At 37.7% G+C, this 23,799-nt stretch overlaps 1 protein-coding gene across 5 annotated transcripts in view; it reads left to right on the plus strand.

Moving 5' to 3' along the window:
- ACSL1 (acyl-CoA synthetase long chain family member 1) overlaps positions 1 to 23,799 on the plus strand; it is an 80,729-nt gene that overhangs the window by 23,383 nt on the left and 33,547 nt on the right. For all 5 annotated transcript variants that reach the window (XM_074228870.1, XM_074228866.1, XM_074228869.1 and 2 more), the window contains exons 2-3: positions 3,177 to 3,401; positions 21,048 to 21,162. In XM_074228870.1, coding sequence (XP_074084971.1) covers positions 3,207 to 3,401; positions 21,048 to 21,162 — 310 coding nt within the window. In that variant the 5' untranslated portion in view covers positions 3,177 to 3,206. The remainder of the gene's footprint in view (positions 1 to 3,176; positions 3,402 to 21,047; positions 21,163 to 23,799) is intronic.

Here is a 23,799-nt window from a genome sequence, read left to right on the forward strand (position 1 = left end):
GACTGGATGTAGTGGGAGACCCTGACCCCTTTTTAAGGTAATGGGTCTCAATTTGACTAAGGCAGCCCCCATTCAGGCCACCTGAGTCATAAGCATCATTTGTAAGATTTTTACCCAGATTGTCTGACACTGGATACCGATCTTGCATTTCTTGCCCCTTACATGGTAAAGAGTCATAAATGAGGATGAAATGAATGGAGAATAGATGTCAATTCTTTTCAAGTAATTCAAAAATCACTTCTCAGCAGAGTTTGGTAGTATATTTATATCAAGGTCAATATATTTTGCAATCCTTGTAAGGAAAGGTGGCTTACCATCATCATTCCTTTTTAAATGCCTATTGTCATTCTCTTTTTTTTAAAGGAGGCTGAGCCAAAGGCAACCTGTTACAGTATCTCTCCCCCTCTGTGGGTGGGGCAGTGGAGTGATTTCGGCTTTACAGTGATTGGCTCATCCTTCCCTCCCTCTGAAAAGTCAAGTGTGGATTTTGCCTGCTAGTTACCTTTAGCCTAGTCGGCAGCTGCTCGAGGTTCTCCATGTGACTAATGCCCTGAGAGACCTTGGAGGTTCGGACAAGTACCAGCCAAGCTGAACCTCCACCCATCCTTCTGAGAACTCTCCCTGGCCATTGGCTGCTGGGGGCTAGACAGTTGAGGTAGTCTCTTAAGAGGCTTACCTGTGCCTTGTTTGTTATGGAAAAGCTCACCAATTTACCTGTTACACAACGATTATTGTAACAAAGGGGTTAAAGCAGGTGCTATTGAATGATATGAACTTTTCATTAACCAGGAGAGAGTTGAACTAATAAGCACGTGTTTGGAGATCACCAGGTTTTGGATTTACTTGTGGCAATCAGAAACTATTTGGGAGGAAAATGACTTTGTAAACCCTAGGTTTAAATAAAGTCAAGTCAATAAGTTTCTGTCCCAAGTTTATAAAGTTATCTTGTGATTTGACCATTAAAGAAAATCACCTAGTGCTAAAACATTGAAACTCTAAAGTGCTCTGCTTTCCATCTGTCAAAGTAAAATGCAGAGTTGGTTGTTGGGAAGAGAGAGGTGTCAGGAGCGAGAGAAGAACTTTTGCAATGCAAACTTATTAGCCTATTTTTAAACTTATTTTTATTTTTAGTGTATATTTTAATATCCATTCATTTCCAAATATTCCATTTCCCATCCTTTGTAACAAAGAATGATAAAGAAATGGGGTAGGAAGTGGAGCAGTTCAGCAAAACCAACAAGCGCATGAGTTGTGTGCTAATTAATTTTGGCCTTTTTCTGCTGGTACAGTAGACTGAGAGTTTGGGACCTAGCCCCATCAGGAATTCTCTAAATTACAAATGTGGGGTTTGTCAGCACTATACAATTAGCACCTTGTTATAGGCTCTGGTATTCTTTAATTGTATCTTACAACTTAGTATTATTGTAAATTGACTTGTTTGCTTATCCTGTGTTCTCTTAACATCTCAACCAGATTAGCATGATTTGTGGGCACATTGCACTCCCCAGTGGCCTAATTTCTTGGCCTGTTGATTAAAAATAGTAGGTCCCTTTGGTTCCCTGGACATTTGATAGATGCCATCTAAGATTAGGAAAGCATAAAAAAATGCCAAGGGTTGGCAGTTTACCAGCTTATATTCTATTTTCTTTATTCATTTCAAATCAATCTAATCACTTGTGAAGAACTTACTTCCCATCTTTATGACGCCCCAGTGCTAGGTACAAAAATTAAATAATTAATCAGTAGGTGTCCCTAGTACTAAATTCTGGGAATACAAAAACCAATGTAAAACAGTGAATGCTCTCAGCAAGCTCCTGGTCTCCTTGTGACATGTATAACTATTTACATAATAGTTTGGGGTGAGAGAGAGAAGAACTTCCTTTAGAAGGAAGTGATCGAGGAGACCAAGAGTGCTAGGCTTGGAGCATGGCCCATGCAAAGGCTGTGGAGATGAGGCATGTATGGGACAGGGAAGAGGCCAAGTTGGGGCTAGATTTCTAGAAGGTAGAAGAGTAGGAAGGGACTGACTGACTGTCAAGAGATGAGATATGAAGCAGAGGAAAGGCAAGGCTGACGTTTCTGAGTTTGGGTAGAAAGGAGGGAGGGTCATGGGAAAATAGAAAATGAGGACCCAAACTTCATAGAGAACCTCATAATTAAGAGCCAATGAAAAGTACAGATGAAGTCCAACTAGGAAATGTTGAAAGCTTTCCAGTTGGGAGAATCAAAGAGATAAAGCAGTAGAATTTGGTGTCTAGAACTGAGTCTTAGTTTGAATGTAGAAATAGTAAATACTGGAAGAATAACTGATTAGAAATAGTAAATACTGGAATGATAACTGAGGATGTTGTGTGTGTGGTTTTTTTTTAATTTCACTATTACTTGTCCTTCCTTTGATGGGTCTGCAGTCTAAACATCTTAATAGAAAGGAAATAGAAGCAATGTTTGCCTAAGCTTATGTGAGTGTGTGAAATTCAGATCAATTTATTTTGCTATTTGGTCAGCTTTATAAAAGATAAATGAAAGAAAAGTAGAGGCAAATTGGTGACTTAAGGTTGCTCTGTGGCTATTATTTGGCTATTCTGATATCAATATTGATTATTGAATTTGACTATCTCATGTTGGGTGAACAGAGATTAGTGAGAGTAATAGTAATACTAACTAATATAGTACTTTAAAGGTTTGCAAAGTGCTAAGCTACAACATCTCATTTTTCCTCACAACTCGATGAAGTAGAAAATATTATCACCCGCATTTTGCAAATGAGGAAAACAGAGATTGAGGGAAATCAAATTACTTAACAAAGATCATCTAGTTAATAACTAAGTCAAGATTCAAAAATAGAATACTTGTTTGAGCATGGTGTAAGAACTGTTCACTACTAAGTACAAAACTCCTTAATGGTCTTAAAAGGAATTTTATTCAAAAGGAAAGAAATTAATCAAAATTGTTTTTCTATATTTTGTAAACTTCCAAGTAGGAAAATTAAAGTTTATTTGGAAAACATTTGAATTATAGAATTTAAAGCAATTATTATGGAATAGGCCTGTCATTGATTAGATTTTGGTCTGGGAAGGGGTCTTTAGATTGTCTAGTCCAACGTTATAAATGGAAACTGGGGCTCACAGATGAAGTCATATTATGAAATATTGAATTTGTTCCTTCTTTTCCTGCAGAATCTGGCCTAACAGACAACCACAAGGACAATGCAGGCACACGAATTATTTCGATACTTACGGATGCCAGAGCTTATGGACTTGCGACAATATGTGCGCACTCTACCAACAAACACATTAATGGGCTTTGGCGCTTTTGCTGCACTCACAACATTCTGGTATGCTACGAGACCCAAGGCTCTGAAACCACCATGTGACCTTTCCATGCAATCAGTTGAAGTAGAGGTATGTTCTGGGACCTGCTGCCATCATCTGTCACATGGGGCTTGTACATCACAGGTTTCTCATTTAGTGAAAGTTGAGGTGTGTAAGACATCATCCTCTGGTAGCAGGGGCCAAAATATAGGCAAATCTCTCTATCATTTATCTAACTCCATCTATCTCTAGATCTCTAAATTTCTGTATTTCTTATCTGTGTATCTCTTTCACTATACTTCTATCTATATCTCTATTTTTACCAATCAATATTCATATATATATATATGTATCTTTATGTATCTCTAGCTTGTTATCTCTATTTCTACATATCTTTATATGTACATATCTATTCATAGCTATCTTTCTATTTTTATGTCTATCTTATCTATATATGTATATGTATATTTATATCTATATCTCTTTGTATATATTCATATTTATTTCTGTATATCTGTTTCTCTCTCTCTCTCTCTCTCTCTCTCTCTCTCTCTCTCTCTCTCTCTCCCTCTTTAGATAGCTCTATCCTACCTGTCTCCCTGTTTCAGTATCTCTGTGTCTTTGTCTGTTGAAGTCTGGTTCCTGGGACAAGGGTCCTGTTTGCAGGACTTGGGAAATCTTCCTAAGATCATAGATCTTGAGGGGCTGGCAGGGACCTGGATCCTTTTCTGGATCATCACTTACAGATGACACAAGGGTTAAGTGACTGAACCATTATAAAGGGAATAAGCATTTGTTGCTATTGCATGATAGGGCTCTTTAGAAATATGTTCTCATTAAATAAAAAAAATAAAAGAAACCAAAAAGACAGGAAAAAAAAGAAATATGTTCTTATTTTATCCTCACAATAGTCTTGGGAGGGAGGTGCTGCTATAATGCCTATTTTACAGTCCAGGTGTCTTGGGAGGCAGGTTGCTGCTATAATGCCTGTTTTACAGTCCAAGTAACTGAGCCTTAGGGAAGTTAAGTGATTTGAGCAGGATCTCACATCTAGTATCTGAGGCTAGACTTGAACTTGACTCTTCTTGGCATCAAGTCCTGCATTTTATCCACTGCACCACTTAGCAGTCTAAATAGGGAAGAATCAGTACTTGAAACCAGGTCCTTTTACTCTAAAGCCCAGGCCCTTTATACTGCATCACATGCTTCTCTTGGCCTTCATGGGCACCAGAGGCACTTATCTCCTTCCTGGGTTTTAGCTACAATAGAAGTAGATCTTGTTATGTTGCAGGCTTATCTGGCTTAAGCAGGATTTTTATTGATGTTGTGGATGCTTAGAAATACTGGTCCTCTCTCCTTCCCATGGAAGCTACCCTTTCATCAAACCTGGGACCTTGCTTATATCCTTTTCTGGCTCCCCTGTTGACAGGGTTCATTTCCAGGTCCCAGAGTCCAATGCTGAAGTCAGATCTCAGTGTATTGTACCTGTTATCTTCCTCCTTTCAAAGCTTCCCAAACACTGGGAGGGAAGAATGTTCTTGAAGTGTATCTTCTATTTGAGCTTCAGCGATGTATCCTGCATCCCACCTGTCTTCTCTTCATCTCTGCTTCAAGATTTAACACTATTTAACACTTGGATTGTTAGATTGAGATTGAATTCAAGCATAAGGGTTGAAACTGTTAGGATCAGCTGAGAACTGCTAAGATTGTGAAAACCCTTTGTACAAATGATAAAAGGACCCAGCCACTGTAGAGGGGGAAAATTGTTAATTTTCTGCCTCATGTGTCCCTCAAGCTAAGCAAAAGTTTAGTGAGTAAACAAGAGAAAAGCCTGTTCTGAAGAGAAGCTGTAGAGAAATAAATTCTTTTTTTTAAATTTAATTTATTTTATTCTGAACTTAAAAAATAAAACAAGCAGTTCCATAACATGGAAAAAATAGGAAAAAAATCCCTTAATTGTTAAAGTGAAACTTTAAAAATTTGTAAAGAACCATTTACTCTGACTCATTCAAAGAAGGGAAAGGACAGTAACTCCAGTCTTTTAGAGGAAGAGAGAAGGCGGAACATTTTTAATCTCACCAAATCACTTGCAAATGACTATGACTATAATGAGATTTTTTTTGCTGCAGAGGTAGTGAATAGTGTGGTTAGCAAATGCCTCCATTAAAAATTGTATAAATGCATTTATTTTAGAAAAGGAGGTTCTTAACCTAGGATCTATGAATACATATTTAAAAAAATTTTTGATAGCTGTATCCCATTATAATCAGCATTATTTGTAATTTTAATGTATTTTATACATTTAAAAAACATGATTTTGAGAAGGTACTGCAAAGGAGGCCCTTATGTAAAAAGTTTAAAATCTCTACTTTTGTCTTATTACCTGAATTGATCAGGAAGAATCTGTTAGGCACTGACTAGATTCAATGCTAGGGGTTGGCAATAGAAAGATACCTGCAGATAATATTGAGTTGTGATTTTTGGTTTTAGTGCTTCATAATGTATTTTTGTTAAGTTTGGGTATCAGAGGAGAGAAATTATTAAAAATTTTTATCAAGGATTAATTCACCTAGTTCATAACCTAGTTCAAACCTAGTTTACATATTTATATCTTATTTGCAAACAAATGGTAATAATGTAAACAATGTTCTATAACTTTTTTTTGTCAGTTGGGTAGTAGTCACATTAAGTTAATTTGCTTATTTTGCTTGATCACATTATTGCAAGACACTGACTATTTGCCAGAAATTTGGGGGAGGGTTATCATACTTAGGCACTTTTAAATCAAGTTTTTATTTAGCATCTGTACCTTCCAAGGTTTCTTGTTTCTGTTGCTTCCTTAGAGTCCCCAGGAGGATATCCGCACTGCTCTACAGTAAAGATGATGGGCACTAAATTTAGAGGGACTAAACTTAGACTTGGACTAAATAATGGTTAATCCTATTCACAGATATTTAATTTTTTGTTGAATTAGAATTAATATAATAATAATTGTTATTAGAATTGGTTGAATGATTCTTAAACCACAAAAGAAAACTGGAGTTTTCATAGCCACATTTGACCAAATAGCCAAATCCTCAATTTTATGTTATATTAAGGTACAATTATCATTAGACTTCTGCTGAGTTAGATGGTTAAGAAAATTGCTGAACCCACCCCAATGGTCCATAGGATTGATGTTCAGTACTATTAGAGGAATGTCCATCATGTCCGAATTCAGATTTAAAGGCTGTGAGATGAATGAGAACAGACCCAGGGAGCCTGGGAATGGCAGTGGAGGAAGACTCCATGCATCTGCCATGTTGCCGCTCTGAGCTGCACTTGGTGTAGGCCGTCTTTAACAGACACTTTTAGAACTCTGCCTTGTCTATGTTTTGCTAATATTGAGGTTTTATGGTTTATCAGGAAATAATTGTATAATCTTAACTCATACATGAGGAGGAGAAAGGCATTGGAACTGACCCTGAGAGTACAAATCAAAAAAAGTGGTGTTTTTTTGCGGGGGGCGGGATTGGGGGTAGTGATCAGTAAACTCTTTGTACTTCTCCAGAGGTTGCCCTCTGCATTCATTCAGGGGTGGTGTAGAAGGGAAAATCTTGTCAACATCGTTGAGAAATGTCACTGGTTCAGTTTGGACCTCAAGATCCAAGGGCATGTGTGGTATTTGGAACTCAAAACCTGGGGTAATGACCATGGGGCTATTGACTGGGGATTTCCATCTCTGCCAGCAACATCAAAAGAATGGGGCCCTGCCAGAGCTTCGAAAGGGAATGGTGGGAGCCAAACCAGCATGTTCTGGGGAGCAAGGAGGCTTTAGGGGTCTTAGGCTTGTTCAGAAGAGTCACTTCATGAGAAGTTCAGGGAGCCCTGCTGGTTAGCAGTGTGGTAAAACACCGGTGGCCATCAGGACCCCAACTCAAGTCAGTCTCTGAAAGGACAGATGGGAAAGGAATTCAGAAGTTCTCTTGTCTGTTCCCCTTGTAGTCACCTGCAGTTCTCTCACACAAAGGTTTCAAATTATCAAATGAGATGGAGTCCATCCACTTCTGAGGTAGCATGTATAAACTAACAGCAGCTTTCATCATTCAGAGTCAAACAATAAGAATTTATTATTTAATAAAAATTTATTAAGAACCTACTATGTGCTAATAAATACTGGCAAAGAGAAAGGCAAAAATATAATCCCTGCTTTCAAGGAGTTCACTATCTAATGAGGGATATAACAGGCAAAATGTCTTAAATATAACCAGGGTGTAACTATTGTGCCCATGAATAATAAATGCATGTGTTATATCTGTGTATACATGAATATAGAGTGCTATATATATATATATATATATATATATATATATATATATATATATATATACACACACACATGTACATACAGGCATACCTGATTTTATTATAATTTGCTTTATTGTGTTTCATAGCTATTACATTTTTTACAAATTGTAGGTTCAAGGCAACCCAGCTTCAAATGAGTCTGTGGGTGCCAATATTCCAACAGCTTGTGCTCATATCATGTCACTGTTTCATGTTTTGGCAATTCTTTCAATATTTCAAATTTTTTCATGGTGATCATATCTGTGATCAGTGATCTGTTATGTTAATATTGTGATTGTTTTGGGAGCCACAAATCATGCCCATGTAAGACAGGGAATTTAATCAATAAATGTTAGTTTGCTCTGATTGCTTCATCAGTTATCCATTCCTCATCTCTCCCTTTCCTCAGGTCTCCCTATTCCCCAAGACTCAACAATATTGAAATTAGGCCTATTAATAACTCTACAATAGCCTCTAAATATTCAAATTAAAGGAAGTGTCAATCCATGCAACAAATTTCATTGTTTCTTATTTTAAGAAATTACCAGTCACCCAGCCTTGATCAGTCAGCAGCCATCAACACAGAGACAACACCTTCCACTAGCGGAAAGAGTATAACTTAATGAAGGCTCAGATGATGGTTAGCTTTTTTTAGCAACAAAATATTTTAAATTAAGTTATATACATTACTCTTAGATATACTGTTACACACTTAATAGACTGCAGTATAATGTAAATACAATTTTTGTATGCACTGGGAAAATGGAAAATTTATGTGATTTACTTTCTTGTGATATCTATAATTGAATCTGTAATATCTCCAAAGTTTGTATATATGTGTATGTGCTTGTATCTCTTACGTACAAGGAATATTCTTGTTTTCTTTGGCCTCAGGGGGAAGAATCAGAGGAGCACTAAGGTAAAAGCTGCCAAGAGACTTGGTATCAAGAGAAACTTCCTTCTCTGATTCCCTTTCATCAACACAGTATGTGTATGTGTATGTGTATGTGTATATATATACATCCTCCACCATGTATGTATATATAAATATATAAAAAAAATAGGTGGATGTCCAGGAACCCTCCTAAATTTTCCTCTTGGCAACTTTTAGCCCATGCTCTCCGATTTTGCCCCTGGATTCAGAGATAGAAGAATGATCCTTCTTGCTACTCAAAGACAGTTATCCTGTTTTCCCTGATTTTTCTCTAATGTCAGGATCACAAACCCTTGAACTGGCATCATCCGCCATGAAGTTAAGGTCTAGCTGGGCCATCTTGTAGTTCAGTCATTTTGGTCACATCTGGTTCTGTAGGACCCCTGCCTTTTTGTGGCACAAATCCTGGACTGGTTTGCCATTTTCTTCTTCAGCTCATTTTACAGATGAGGAAACTGAGGCAAACAGGATTAAGTAGTTTGCCCAGATCTGAACTCTGGAAGACATCTTCCTGACTCTAGTTCCAGCACCCTAACCACTTTGATACCTAGCTGCCTCCATCTCCTCGTCCTTCACAGCTGATCTTTGGATGGTCATTTCAGTACAACATTGTGGCTTATCAAGATCTATCTTGTAGACCATATCTTTATCCCCCCCCCATGATAATAGCATAAGAGGCTTTATGCTTTGCTAAAATGTAGGTCAGTCATTTCCACAGCATTTTCCTTATGTACCAATTAAGTAAACTTATCAAAAAAAGGGATAAAGTTAGTATGGAATGATTGTTCTTAGTGATGTCCTATTAGGTAGCTCTTTATAATCATCTTTCTTTTCTAAATGTTTACTAACCAGTATAACTTTTTAAAGCTCTTTTTTATCTATAGCATCTGTCACCAATTTCAAATCATTTTATTTTTTTATCAGTTTTTAATGGAACCATGGCCATACTTTTTTTTTATTTTAACATCAGTAGTTTCAGACACTATACCATTCTTCATTGAACTCTTCCTTATGACAAAAAAATCCAGCAATTAAACAAAAACATCCAATATAAATGACTCTATCTGAAAAATGTACACATGATAGTGAGCCCCCTGTCTGTTTGATATAAAAATCTTTTTACTATTTGTTCTCTTTGAATTTCATTGGGTTTTTTTTTTTTACGTTCTTAAAGTACAATTTCCTTTTAGTGATCTTTCATTTACATTGTTAGTTGTCCTGTTATACATTGTCCATTACATTTCATATACCATAGCTTTGACAAGCATTCCATATTTGATGAATACCCAATGCTTGGTTTTTAACTGTCTCAATAAATTTGATTTCCTTTGTAATCCTATGCATTTTATTTCAAGTAGTCAAAAACATGAGAGAGCCAAATGGACCCAGAACCCAAAGAAAGGTTGAACCCTTGTCTTAGAATTTCTTTTTTTGAGAGTTTCTCATCCCTCCATCTCTCCTAGACTGACTTCCCTGGGAGAATTTTAGTGCATGAGACTACAATCATCCTTCACATAAACCCATGAAATCTAATCTCCTAAAATCTAGGGTGCATGTTCGATTTTGCCCAGCTTCCCTCTCCATTGATGGAGGGGAATCTGTCCTTCCTTGTTGGTGAGAATAAGATCCAGAATGGAATTTTCCCTTAGTAGTTCTGAATCTTTTTTGCAAGTTAAAAATATCATAGTACGGGGTGGCTAGGTGGCACAGCGGATAAAGCATGGCCCTGGTGTCAGGAGTACCTGGGTTCAAATCCGGTCTCAGACAATAATTACTTAGCTGTGTGGCCTTGAGCAAGCCACTTAACCCCATTTGCCTTGCAAAAACCTAAAAAAAAGGCATTAAAGAGACATTTTCACATGATAGATATTTGAAGTAGAAAAGAAGGAAATTCATCTTAAAATAATTACAGGAGTTGTAAGGACTGGATTGGAAACCCATAATTATTTTAACCATCTTAGGCAAAGAGATGGCCAGATAGAAAATTTTTCTGGAAAGTTGATACTGGATAGCAATCAGGTTAAGTAAAGTTGTTTGCCCTCTGAGATGGTTGAGGAGGCTCAGGTTTAATGCCCCACCTCGTAACCTGAGACCAGGCCAGCTGATCCTATCTTGTACCTTTGTTCAGACTTGTGACTCAACCTTGTTTCTGTTATAAGCCCGTATTGTCCAATGCACAGAGCCAGTTCATGGGCCCAGCTCACTTTGCACAGCAGAGTTGTGTGACTTCCATGGCCGTGCAATCCTGGGGTTCATGTAAACTGCTGCAAGACAGAAAACTAAGAACTTCAGCTGGGGGACAAACATTGACAGTGGTTTGTTTCACCATCCAGACCCTTTACTCAAAAATGTGATTCTATTCAAAGTGTGGTACAGGCCCATGAAGAACACTGTCACCAGCCTTTAAGCTTGTGACAGGTGCACAACACACAGCTACACACAACTAGTCTTGTGATGTGTGTGTGGCTAGACAAAGATGGTCTGGAATTAGTTTAGTGACAGGACTTCAAGGTCAAGGGGAACACCATAGGTAGAGAAGGGAAGTAGTTTGGATTAAAATGGGAGGGGGCAGATTAAGACTGGTGACATCAAAAGAAAACTTAGAAATGTTTTATAGACCTCAATTCCTACATACTCTCAGATATAAATACTATGATTCTTATTTCATAATGTTATAGAACTAGAGCTTAGAAGGGAAGTAGGAGCCCATTGAGCCCAACCCTCTCATTTTACAGATGAAGAAACTGAGATTCAAAGAGGGTCCTGGCTAAGGACATAGTCAAAGAAGATCAAACCCTGGGTCTTCCTTACTCCCAAGTCCAATTCACTGTCTCTTTGTGCCATATTCCAGAAAAAGCACCATCCAACCTTAATTATTCATCTTCTCTTGGGCTAACTGCTGATATGGTAAGCAAGACTCTTCCCTCAAAGCCTTGTGCCATTATACTTAACTGTATATAGAATAGACCAGAAGACAATAAAGATATGAGAGCCCTAGGAACTCTGGCCCAGGTACATCCTAGGCACTAAGGAAAGGCTCGGGAAGTATTTACTGATCATGATCTTGTTATTGTTCCTGAACTTCTTTAGCAAAACTCTTTCTAGCATGGACCCCCAGGAAAAGCCCCCTAAGTAAGGTAACCAGCCTCCCTGGAGGGATCCTGTTCTTTCCTCCACTCTTTCCCTTGCACTCCCAGTAATGCAACAGGACAGCAGGAGGGCCAAATTTAGCTCCTATTTCTGGGCCAGTGTTTCTAGTCTGCTTTATATAGTTTGACTGCAAGCAGCCTTGGAATGAGAAAGAGGCCAATACCCTGTCCTGGCTGAAGTTCAAATAATAGGATCTAAAGCTAAATAAAAGGGACTTGGAAGATTCTCTAGTCCAGTGATTCTTTTTTTTTTTAAGGTTTTTTGCAAGGCAATGGGGTTAAGTGGTTTCCCCAAGGCCATACAGCTAAGTAATTATTAAGTGTCTGAGGTCAGATTTGAACTCAGGTACTTCTGACTCCAGGGCCAGTGCTCTATCTACTGCACCATCTAGCTACCCTAAGTCCAGTGATTCTTAACATTTCTTAGGTTCAGGTCTCCTTTGCCAGACTGATGAAGCCTATCCACCTTTTCTTAGAATTTGAAATACATAGTATTACAGAGGAAGTCAAAGGTTGATGAAAACAAACATGTAAATATTTCTCCATTCCAATTCATATAGATCCTCTTCTTTAAAATTTTACCCACTTATCCACTGCTCCAGGTCAGGTTTCTCAAGTGGAGAGACTTGCACAAGGTCAAATAACTTAGGAAGGTGAGAACCCAGATCTTCTGTCTGAAGAACCAGGTCTTTTCCCACTCACACTATGATGGCTCATTGGCAATAGTTTTATCTTCTCAGTCACTCCATATATCAATTGATCTGCCTTCCTGCTGGTGACAGCTAAAAAACACTGTTGAGAATAGTTCAGATACTAGGGACTTAGATTGGGGTAAGAATGAAAGGGAAGGGAGAGATAATGGAGAAAAAGTGTGCTAGGCCTCCCCTCTTCCTAGTGTCTCAATGTACTTAATAAATGTTAGGTATTTAATAAATATTGAATTGAATGAACACATTACTGAAGATCTTTTAAGGAAAGATAAATTAAACCATTGGAAGGAACAAGGAAGTTAGATTTAAACAGAATAGGAGCTATTTTTTTATTTTAAGGAAAAGTCTGGCAAGGGATCAACTTGTTTAAGATATATGTGTTTATAAATATTTATTATGATGTAAGGTTAAGTACTTTAGCCCATTTAGGAGAATGTTTAAAAGTTAATGAAAGAATTTCTTTGCAAGAGACTTCTTGACTATTTAAACTGGAAATCAGTGAAAATCTTTTAGAATTACTTTTTTAATGGTGGATTTTGAAACTTGTCTGTATAAGTATAGGATAAATGACAAATTTGATATTATTAGGCAAAGAAATACTTCTTTCCCTTAAAATTTAAGACTAACCCAAATGCAGACTTTGTGGTTTAGGAATCTGTAAAAACAGTAAATTAAAAGCTATTTGTTTGCATTACAGAAGGATTAACCTTAGAGGTCTATTTCAATAGTCAAAGTCAGAAAATAAATATTTCTAAATTCACTGTGTAAATTTAGGGGAGAGGTGAAGGTAAGAATTTAGACAGTTTAGTTGATGCAATTCTTCAGAAGCATGCTACTGTATACAAATACCAAATGCATCCTAGAATTATAGATTAAGAGCTGGAAGGATTATCTAATTTAACCCTCCCATTTTATAGATTAGGAAACTGAAGTGCTTGAAGGTTTAAAGAGTTGCCTAATGTCACATGGGAAGTAAAATCCAGAGATAGGATTTAAATCTAGGTCTTTCGACACTAGCACTGGTGTCCTTTCCACTCTACCATGCTAGCAGATGAATTACACTCTCTAAATTGGCTTTAGAAGACAGTCTCAACTAATATACAAAGTATAAAAATGATCAATTTAACAGCTTCTGCCCCTAAAGCAAATCTCAACCTTAGACCAATGCTGTGGGGAGGGGAGGAAGATTTACAGTTCCCACCCCATTATCAGGAGCTAGGATGCTCTGATCCTTGCTCTGGCATATGCAGAGTTCTCTCGGTCTTGTTGTCCTGAAACTCCATGAATGGGCTAGAGTATGGTTTGGGGTGCAGTGCCTTACCCTCATAGAGGGGTCTGTAGGGAGGAGGAAGAGCAGAGGCTTTATTAGAAATGCTTAATCTGTTACTTTTTTTTATTTTATTTAAGGCAGTGGGGTTAAGTGGCTTGCCCAAGGTCACACAGCTAGGTAATTATTAGGTGTCTGAGGCTGGATTTGAACTCAGGTACTCCTGACTCCAGGGCCGGTGCACCTAGCTGCCCGGATCTGTTACTTTTCAAAGCAAGTGCTTGACATATATGAATTGGGCTTTAGCATAACAGTTGGAAAGCAAATAGAGCTTCACAGACAATCAAGGCTGAGAGAGTTGGGAAACCAAAGATTAAAAGATTAAGTCCAGATCTATAAAGGCAGAAACCTACTCTTCCAAGATATTTAATATTTAAGGTCCTAAGTATGAGTTGTTGTTGGGGTTTTTTTCTTCGGATGCCTATAATGTAGAGAGGTATTTCTGGGTTCTCAGGCTGAGCAGCAAGATATGAACTGTGACATGTCTCACCAAGCTGTCTGTTAAGTCATGTTATCTGATCAGGATTTTCCTTTTTTGTTGTTGTTTTGTTTTATTGACTCTCTTTCTTCTCTAAGAAAATCATCATCGTCAGTTTCCAATTGTTCCTCCCCCCCATCCCCCCCACCACATTGAATGCTCCAAGGGAACAAATGAGTAGAGTCTGGCAAAAACAAGTCAACACCTTGATTTTGTTGACAGCTTTTCTTCCTTTCTTTCTCTGCCATATATGCAGAGTGATGGAATCATAAGTTACTTAGATTAAGAACAGCCTTAGAAATTTGAGTAAAGCAAATTTGAGAAAGCCCTCTGACTTTCTTGGATTCCAGGTACAAATAAACTGCCTTGAAGAGTGAATATGGTACTACATGTAATGGTTATGTCCTTCCCCTCCATACATCCTTTTCATTTCTTCTGATTTCCCTGGTAAGAAAATATGATATGGTCATAGGACTGGTCCAAAAATAGGAAAGAAAGGCTGAAAGCCAAATTTCAGGATTTTGGATGATCTGGTTTTTTTGTTTGTTGTGTTTTTTAGGTTTTTGCAAGGCAAATGGGGTTAAGTGGCTTTCCCCAGGCCACATAGCTAGGTAATTATTAAATGTCTGAGGTTGGATTTGAATTCGGGTACTCCTGACTTTAGAGCCAATGCTCTATCCACTGCTCCACCTAGTCACCCCAATGGCAAGGTTTAATAGCTGGGAGACCTTTAGCAAGTTCTGAAAGTTGTTGATCATCATTACATGAGAATGTTGCACCAGAAGATTTTCAAGATCTCTTTTCACCTCCCAGTCTTTGATTCTGTGATTCTAACCTTTGATTCTGCCAAATGTCTGTATTTTAAAAGTATTGTCACTGTCATCACCCAGGAAGAATTTCATTGAGAAATGATGATGTGCAGGATAAGTGAGAGAGATGAATGCAGGAGGCACCCAAGATAGACTCTTATGGTTGGTCATAGGGTGAATCTCCTAGGTTTGGAACTCCTATTCTCAAGGCACAATACTTATGTATTGTGAAGCAGACTTGGTAACCTTTAGGATATACAGAATGAAGGGCAGAGATGAGAGGTTATGTTGCTCACCCCTAGGACCCTATCTTGGTGTGCTGGAGGTGGGGGTGCTGTGACCCTTTGGGAAATGAAGTTCTCAAGGAGGAGGAGGGTGTTCATGAGATCTAGAGCTAAAAAGACCCTCAGAGATCATCTAGTCTGACCTCATTTTGAAGCTGAGGAAAATGAGACCCTGAGAGATGAAGTGATTTACCCAAAGCTTATTATGCAGGTTCCAATGTCCAGATTTTGAGTCAGAATTCTCTTAACTGCAAGCAATTGTGCCATGTGAAAGGAAGCTAAAGACAGCTGGGTATCATAGTGGGTAGAGCTGGATTTGGAATCAGGAGCTGAGTCTTGAGTGTGACCCCGGGCAAGTTACTTTTTCTTAGTTTTCTCATCTATAAAGTAGGTATATTGGTAGGTTCTACTAAAGATATCAAATGAGTTAGCTTATAGAAGCACATTTCAAACCTTAATATGCTTTCTAATGTTAGCTCATGTTAAAGAAATCCATTCTCATATGCTTTTATGACCAGCAAAAAAAAAGCTCTTGGTTATCTATGAAGGTGTCACTTATTTGCGTATATGTTATCCCTTAAGGACCATGGCATTGGTGAATGTGTCACATGAGAGGAGATAAAGTTGGGAGAGGTGTCCTGGCACAGGCCAGGGAACTCTTCCTGATTGCACTTTTCTACTGAAATCATTTAATCAGTTTGGAAGGGTGTGGGCATGAAAATAATACTATAAAATAAAATTAACCAAATACCCCTGACTAGCTCACTTCTGAGACCCATCATCGCTTTGTAACTAGATCTTCCAGTATCCTGTGCCACATATAAATATACTGTGACCTTTTAGACTTACCATACATTTAACTTTCTTTTTTAACCAATGTATTAACTTTTGTTCAAGGAGAGAGAGGTGACAATTGAATTTTATTGGGAATGGGAACTTGTAGTCACCTTTCGCAAGGGAACAAAATTTTCCAAGTATAAAGTGTGCTGCCTCCTGGCTTTTTTTGTTCTCTTTCTGGCACAGTTGAGATCACCTCATAGCAAATGACTCAAAGAAGCCTTTCACCCAGTTTCACCTATTCCCTTGAAGATCAGTTTCTTGGCAGAAAGAGTTTGCTTCTTCATCCAGAAACTTGCATATTGTTTTTGTCCCTTAAGTTGCTTTGCTAGGTGTTTTTAATGAACTTTTATAACTCCAAGTGCTTCAGAAATCAGTCTTTCTTTGATGTCTTTGTTCCCTTTACTCAACTTTTAAGATAATTTCAAGGAGAGGTTTGCCTGTAATCTGGTTCCTTCAGATTGCCCACATTTTAGGAGCCTGGCAGTTGCTAATAGTGACTCTAATAGTGAAGGCAAATGAGAAACCCTAATTGGATAGCCTTGCTCCAGAGCAACTTATTCTCAGATCTTTTGGGTCAGTGGAACATGGCAGTGGGGGAACAAAACTTGTCCCCATTTGCAACTCCAAAATTACTCTTCAAAATTAGCATAAAGGCTGCCACTGTTTTGCATTGTAAATACTGTCATAAAAAAAATTCACTTCTTAAGGTAGGGGATCCATGAACTTGAATGGAAAAAAATTTTCTCTATTTTCAACTTAATTAATTTCCTCTGTAATTCTCTATGTTTTGTGTTATGCATATGAAGTTTTATTCTGAGAAAGCTTCTTCAGGTGGTGGAAGGGATCCAGGATACAAACCAGGTTATGAGCTAGTATAATTTGGTCATAAGTATTAGGGAGAGACAGCAGGGTGTAGTGGCAAGGATACACCTGGGTTTGGACTTGACTCCCCTTCTTTACTTTTGTGACTGTAAACAAGTTATATAATCTGCTGGAGGCTCAGTTTCCTTATCTGTAAGACAGAGGTAGTAATATTTGCAGGACCCCCACCACACAAAGGTCTTGTGAATATCAAATGAAATCATATATGTAGATAGGGAACCTTGAAAACCTCAAAGAACTCTATAAATGGTATTGTTTTTATCAGTGATATGAGAACAAACTTCACAGGCTAGCTTAGAGGTGAACTTAGGTTCCTGGAGCAATTGTTGCTACTATCATATTCTCTTAATTTTCACTTTTAGGTTTTTCTTTTCTTCTATCTTTTCTTTTCATCTCCTCCCCTCTTTATTAAATCAAATTTTTATTTTTTCCTCCATCACACCTCCCCTTACTCCTGGAGAGAGAGATAGAGACAGAGACAGAGAGGCAAAGGGACAGAGAGATTAAGAGACGGAGACAGTGTCAGAGAGGGAGACAGAGGCAGAGAGGATGAGCAGTGTGGAGGAGTTCCTACATACCACCCATGCTCCTGCCCTATTACCTACTTTTTGCTAATAGGGCTGTCTTTCCCTTTGGCCTCAGAGCATGGAAAATGTCCTCTGGTTCTGGTCATTAACAGAATGTACTTTCCAGTCTCTTGACATGTATGATTCATTTTGAAACTGCATAGCAAGCCCTTCCAACATGATAAGTCCTCTTGCAAATAGTATCTCCTTGAATAAAATAGCATCCTGTTTCCTGCTCCCCTTTGAATAATTTTTCAAATGCATAAAATAAAATATGATTACAAAAGGAATCAATTATATTGAAATAGTTATTTTTTTTAAGTTTTAAAAGTTTTAAAAAACTCCTGTTCTAGGAATTCTAGAAATATTCCTCTTAAGGATTCTTTAGAATCAGTCCATTTCCAGACACAGATCCAGATGAGCATAGGATAAGCCTGAGTAGAGGGAAATAGCAGAACCTTTTCAAAAGTCAAGTCCAAGTTGAAAGCCTCAGCTCTAGGAGCTGACCCCGAATCCTAAAAGGTTCAGATCATGCAGCACAGGCAGGTGCCGGGAAGCTGCAGGTTTTGAACATGGGCTCAACAGTAATCAATTGTGCAAAGCCACCCAGGGGAATTTGGAGAGATTTGACCTTCTTGACTGGCGAAAGATGAATTTTTCCATGCTAGGAATCTGGGAGGGAGTGTAATACATATCAGAGGAAGAAGCACAGATTCTTGAAATCTGATGTATAGTCTAGTGGAAGAATACTGAATTAGACTTTTCAGCATATTGATGCTTTGTTTCTTGGGAGGGTCATTATATTCATTGTAAAATGAAGGGGATTGTACTAAATTATCATCTCTTCTAGTTCTAAATACTTTGATTCTAAATATAACTGACCTTAATGAATTAGAAGATAAAGATAACCTCAAAGATTTTAAGTTTTTTTTTATTTATTTAAGGCAATGGGGTTAAGTGGCTTGCCCAAGGTCACACAGCTAGGCAATTATTAAGTGTCTGAGGCTGGATTTGAACTCAGGTCCTCCTGACTCCAGGGCTGATGCTCTATCCACTGCGCCACCTAGCTGCCCAAAGATTTTTTTTTAATTTTTTCAATTAACAAATACTTATTCTCCAACTACCTACCCCCTTCAGAAACTTCTTAAAAGCAGTGGAATTGAAAGCAAAAATTGAGTTGAATTCATAGGATCATAGATTTAGGGCAGGAAGGACCCCTAAAATCCCTCCTTTAGTGAAGGGACCCTCTTTGGATTGTCCCAATCACCGAGGTAGAGGTGACAAGAGGCTCCAGATTGATTCAGAGCCAAGGGGTTCTTCCCTTCACACATTGCCTCTCTGTTGGCTCAGCTCTGCAATGCCAGGCGAACTTTCTACAATTTGAAAATTTGATTTAAAAGAAAAAAATCTGAGGAGGGAGGAAGATAGGAAAGCTATCTTACTGCTGAGATGAGAAAAGTGTCCTCTGTCTCTTTAAACATATGTACCTTTATCCTCAAGTGAGAAGGAAATATTAAAGGAATGTCCACCTGTTCTTCAAATATGTGAAAACTCATTCACCTACCCCCTTTTGAAATAAAACATAAGAAAAGTTTTAAAGATAGAATAATTTAAATTTGCCATATTCCACCTAAAGACATGGAAATTCTCTCTTTATATTCTTCAAGTGTTCAGGCTAGAGATTATCCAGGCTAATTTCATCCCTTGTCAGATGAGGAAAGAGACATATTGATGAAACTCTAGCTCTTTGTTTGACTTTATATAAAGTTTTAAAAAAAAGACTGAGTTCCTCCTGGAAACTTCATTCTGCCATTCAAAAAAATTGAGATTACAATTTAATAACTTCAGAGCTAGAACTCAATCTATCTCCCCTAATATCAAATAATAGGTCTTAAGGCAAGAATGTATAATTTCCAGCGGTCATATTGCTTGATCTTTACCTTCAAATCTTAAAGAATGAGGCAAAATTCCACTTAAATTGGGATGTGGAAGGGGACTATAAACTCATCCTAGGACTTGTGGAATAAAGCTCGTTGTCCAAACTCCTTTGGGGAAGGGATGAGCTAGGGAGATGTGAACCATAGTACTAAGCACTTAATAAGTATTGTCTCATTTGGTCCTCTCAACAATTCTGTGAGGTAAATGTTATACTTGTCCCCATTTTATAGAGGAGGAAACAGAATCAGAGGTTAAGTGACTTGACCAGGGTCATATACAAAGTAGTAAATTATATTTGAACTTAGTTCTTCTGACCTTATTAAAATAAGAAAATTGAAACTAGAAGTATTAAATGAGCTTTCCAAGGTTATACAAGTTGCAAATAATAAGAGTAGGATTTGAACCCAAGTGTTTTGACTCCAGATTCAATGATATTTTTTTCTATACCAATTTAAATTGAACTATGTGTCTCATTCTACAAGATTTGAAGGTACAGATCAGGCAATGTGACAGCTGGGAATCATACATTCTTGATGTAGGACCTCTCATTTGGTGTTAGGGGATAGATAGAACAGATAGACAGATATGTATCTCTTGTTAATATTAGGACTCAAGAATTTTTTCCAGCAAAAATAGTATGTCTGTGAATGGGGTTTGTCACATATTCAGGTAACACATCCTAGGCTCTTCAGGGATCTCTGTACTGTAATGACCAGTGATTTATGAATGTATTATTCTTCTAATTTATTTTAAGGTCCCCTCCAAAAAAATAAACCAAAACCAGTTGCTAATTTTAATGCTGGCTGTATGCCCTTTTAGTATTAAAGGAGGACTAATTCTATTAAAAGATATAGGTAGAATGACTAGAAAATCATCTCTACAATGTTCAGAAATTGTCCATCTTGTCACAGAGAAGACTCTCCTTAATAATTCTCAGAACTGTCATTGATGTACCACTTTAAGGTTTGCAAAGTTTCCTCTTACCTCTTTAAATCCTCAAAACAACTTCGTTAGGGAGGTGTCCTTATCAGACCTTGTTTCTCATATGCGGATGTTGAGACTCAAGAGGATTCAGTGACTACCAACAAGATTCAGACACATGGTGATTCGAACCCAAACCCCCCTAACCCTAATGCTAGCGGCTTCCCACTTGCCCATCCTGCTGCCCTTCTGAGTTGTGCCTGTGGAGTTGCACAGCTCTCACCAGTGGAGGGAGAGAGGTCCCTCTCTTGAGGGATGTTTCCTGTACCTGGTGGTTCTGGTGAGCTACTTACTAGTGAGCAAACGTTGTTAACTTCTGGGAAAAGTCACTAACTTTAATTAATAAAGAGAATCTTTAGTTTCTTTCCTTGAAGCAAATATTTATTAAGCACCTTCAAATAAGGTGGTCTGGAGATTTCTTTGTTAGTGTGTATATATATACATACATATTATATATATATTTCTCTTTTCCCCTCCACTCATTCACTTCTTCTGTTTTTTTTTTTAACCAGGGGACTGATGGTGCAAGAAGATCAACAATACTTGAAAGTGATGAGCCATTGTCGTTTTTCTATGATGATGTAACAACACTGTATGAAATCTTCCAGAGGGGAATGCAGATGTCAAGTAAGCAATTATGTGGAATTTGTAATTTGGAACAAATTTGGAATTGTAACAGATCCATGATGTCCTAAAACCTTTAGTGATGGATAGAAATCAACCCTAGTCTTTCCTTTGCCCCCCACCCCATGTACTCTGCTTGGACACTGGGAGGGTCCTGTGCCAAGGACCCTTCGATGACATCATAGTAGCAATGATGTTACAATGGAATTTTGTCCCCTCACTTCTGGCGAAGTCCCTCAGCTAATAAGCTCATATTTCATTTTGTTATTTCCTCTTCTATTTGATGAAATGAGATAACATATGTAAAACAATTTGCAAACTTCAAAGCAGTGTATAAATGTTAGCTGTCATTACTATTGTTATTGTTGTTCATGTTATTATTTTCCTTTGTACTTAAAGAGGGTAAATGATGTTATGTTCTTGAGTCAAGGTACAGCATGTACTTCTTTGGCTGAACAGTGCAAACTACCAAATATTCTTATTGAATATTTGAGAATGGATACCTTATTATTATAATTATAAAATATAATTATTATTTAATTTTTTCTCTTCCTCAAATATAATCTAATTGGGAGAGCAGAATTCATGTCATCTTTGAATTTCATGCTGTACTTTCATATAAAGAACCCAAATAAGATTTTAAAATTTTTTATAAGGTTTCTTGGTGCTCCACTGTCTCTTTTCCTTCCTAGAGAGAAAGTCTTGAGATATAGTATATCAGTTTATGCTCTTTATGTCCCTTTTTTCATAAAATGAAGAGCAATAAAAATAATAATGAACATTGATTTTTTACAATGTACTTTCCTCCACAATAACCCTGAGATAAGTGGTAAAAGTACTATTCCCATTTTATATTGCAGATATAATTGAGGTTTGTAGGGGATTATTTCAGGTCCCAAAACAACTAGTAAGTACTGGAGTTGCAATTCAAACTCAGATCTCCAGGCTCCAGTTTGAGGTCATTGCACCATACCTTGAACCTATATGGATAGCCCAGTGAAGAGGTAGACTACAAATAGACTCCCCCCAAAGATTTTTGTTTTCCCACCCTTTTCCTCTTTTCTTAACCTTTATATTTCTAAATTTACCAAATATTATTTTTATGGCTTCAAGCTAAGTTGTTTATCACCCATTTTTATGTTCCTGAGCTTTTGAACAGGGTGATTAAAAAATACAAATATTAAATATTTTTCATTTTTTCTTAAATGTCTTCTTGATACCTTTAAATCAAAAAAGGCAACAAATAACTTTAGAAATTATGATGTTTCTATATTTCTATTTGAAATCTTTTTAAGAAGAGAAAACAGCATAACTTGCATCTTTTCCTTAATAAAAAAAAGTTTCATCACATTTTGGAAGCTTGGGGTTCAGGAGATAAACTCTGAGGGCTAACACAGTCCTGAGATCAAAAATGCCACATGAATGTGAAAATGAAATACTCAACTCCATTTTATTTATGGACTTAGCACGTGAATAACTCCATTACTGGGAAAAGCAAATTTCCGGAGTTTGGGAGTATCACATGGCTCCAAAAGAAAAGCCTTTGGCTTAAGAAGATTTGTTCCCAGGATGTAGGAGTCTCTGAAACTATAACAAGAGGTGGTGATTGGGGTTCAGGCAGTGTGTATTCTAGCCATCTCTGCCAGGTTCTTCCCTGCAGAGGAACCCCTCCTAAGTCCAGACTTGACTGGAGTATTGAGGTACAATTGAACCTCAGTTATCTGGATGGATATAGGGGTATAGAAAGACCATGTTTTCTTGTAGCTAATTTTGCTTCCTAATTCTGCTTTTCATAGGCTAACATGTAAATTAATTTTCTCAAGCAAGCCCACAGTACTATTTCCTAGAGACAGACTGAACAAGAGGAAAAGCCATTCATTCGAGATACATTTGTAAGCACCTATGAAGGGCCAGGATCTATATTAGATGCTAGAAATATGAGGCAAAAGGAATTGGCTCCTGCCCTTACAAGTGTAGCCTTGAGGACACAGTGAGTCTGTTTCCTAGGCATTTCTTCTGCATAGAAGATTCCAGGATATTTCTCTTAAGGACAGCCAGCCTAGGAAAGTTTTTTATTACACAGTCAAGGCCTCATTGATGCTCTTGGATACATCCCCACTAGCTAAATAGAAATGCACACAGACCATCCAGCTGCCATCCACTACTGCAGATGTCGTGCTACAGCTTTTAGCTTCACTCTAGATGAGAAGGGGCCGGCAGAGCTGTGGAGAGTTGGTTGAATACAGGTCTGAGTTCATGGGATGGCACCATTCAGTGGATGGCACATTCAGAGCTGAAGGAGACTTTGCCATGATTATCATCTAAGCCAAACCCTTCAATCAGTCAGTAATATTAATATATTTATTAAGCAGCCACTAAGAGCCAGACATTGTGCAAAGTGCAAGGGACCTAGAAAGAAGGCAAAAGACAGTGAGAGCCTGCTCTCAAGAGGAAACCAAGACCCAGGAGGCATGAGGACTTAACCAAATTGCAAAAAATCCCTTAACATATAAATGGGCTATATTTAGTTACCTGAATGTGGAGCACATATTCAAAATTACATATATGCTTCAACTTTTCCCATTTCTGCAATTACTTCTTTGATCATCTGTTAGTGTGTTACAAGAGGAAAAAAAATCA

Source organism: Macrotis lagotis, chromosome 3 (genome assembly GCF_037893015.1).
Source record: "Macrotis lagotis isolate mMagLag1 chromosome 3, bilby.v1.9.chrom.fasta, whole genome shotgun sequence".
NCBI lineage: Eukaryota > Metazoa > Chordata > Mammalia > Peramelemorphia > Peramelidae > Macrotis > Macrotis lagotis.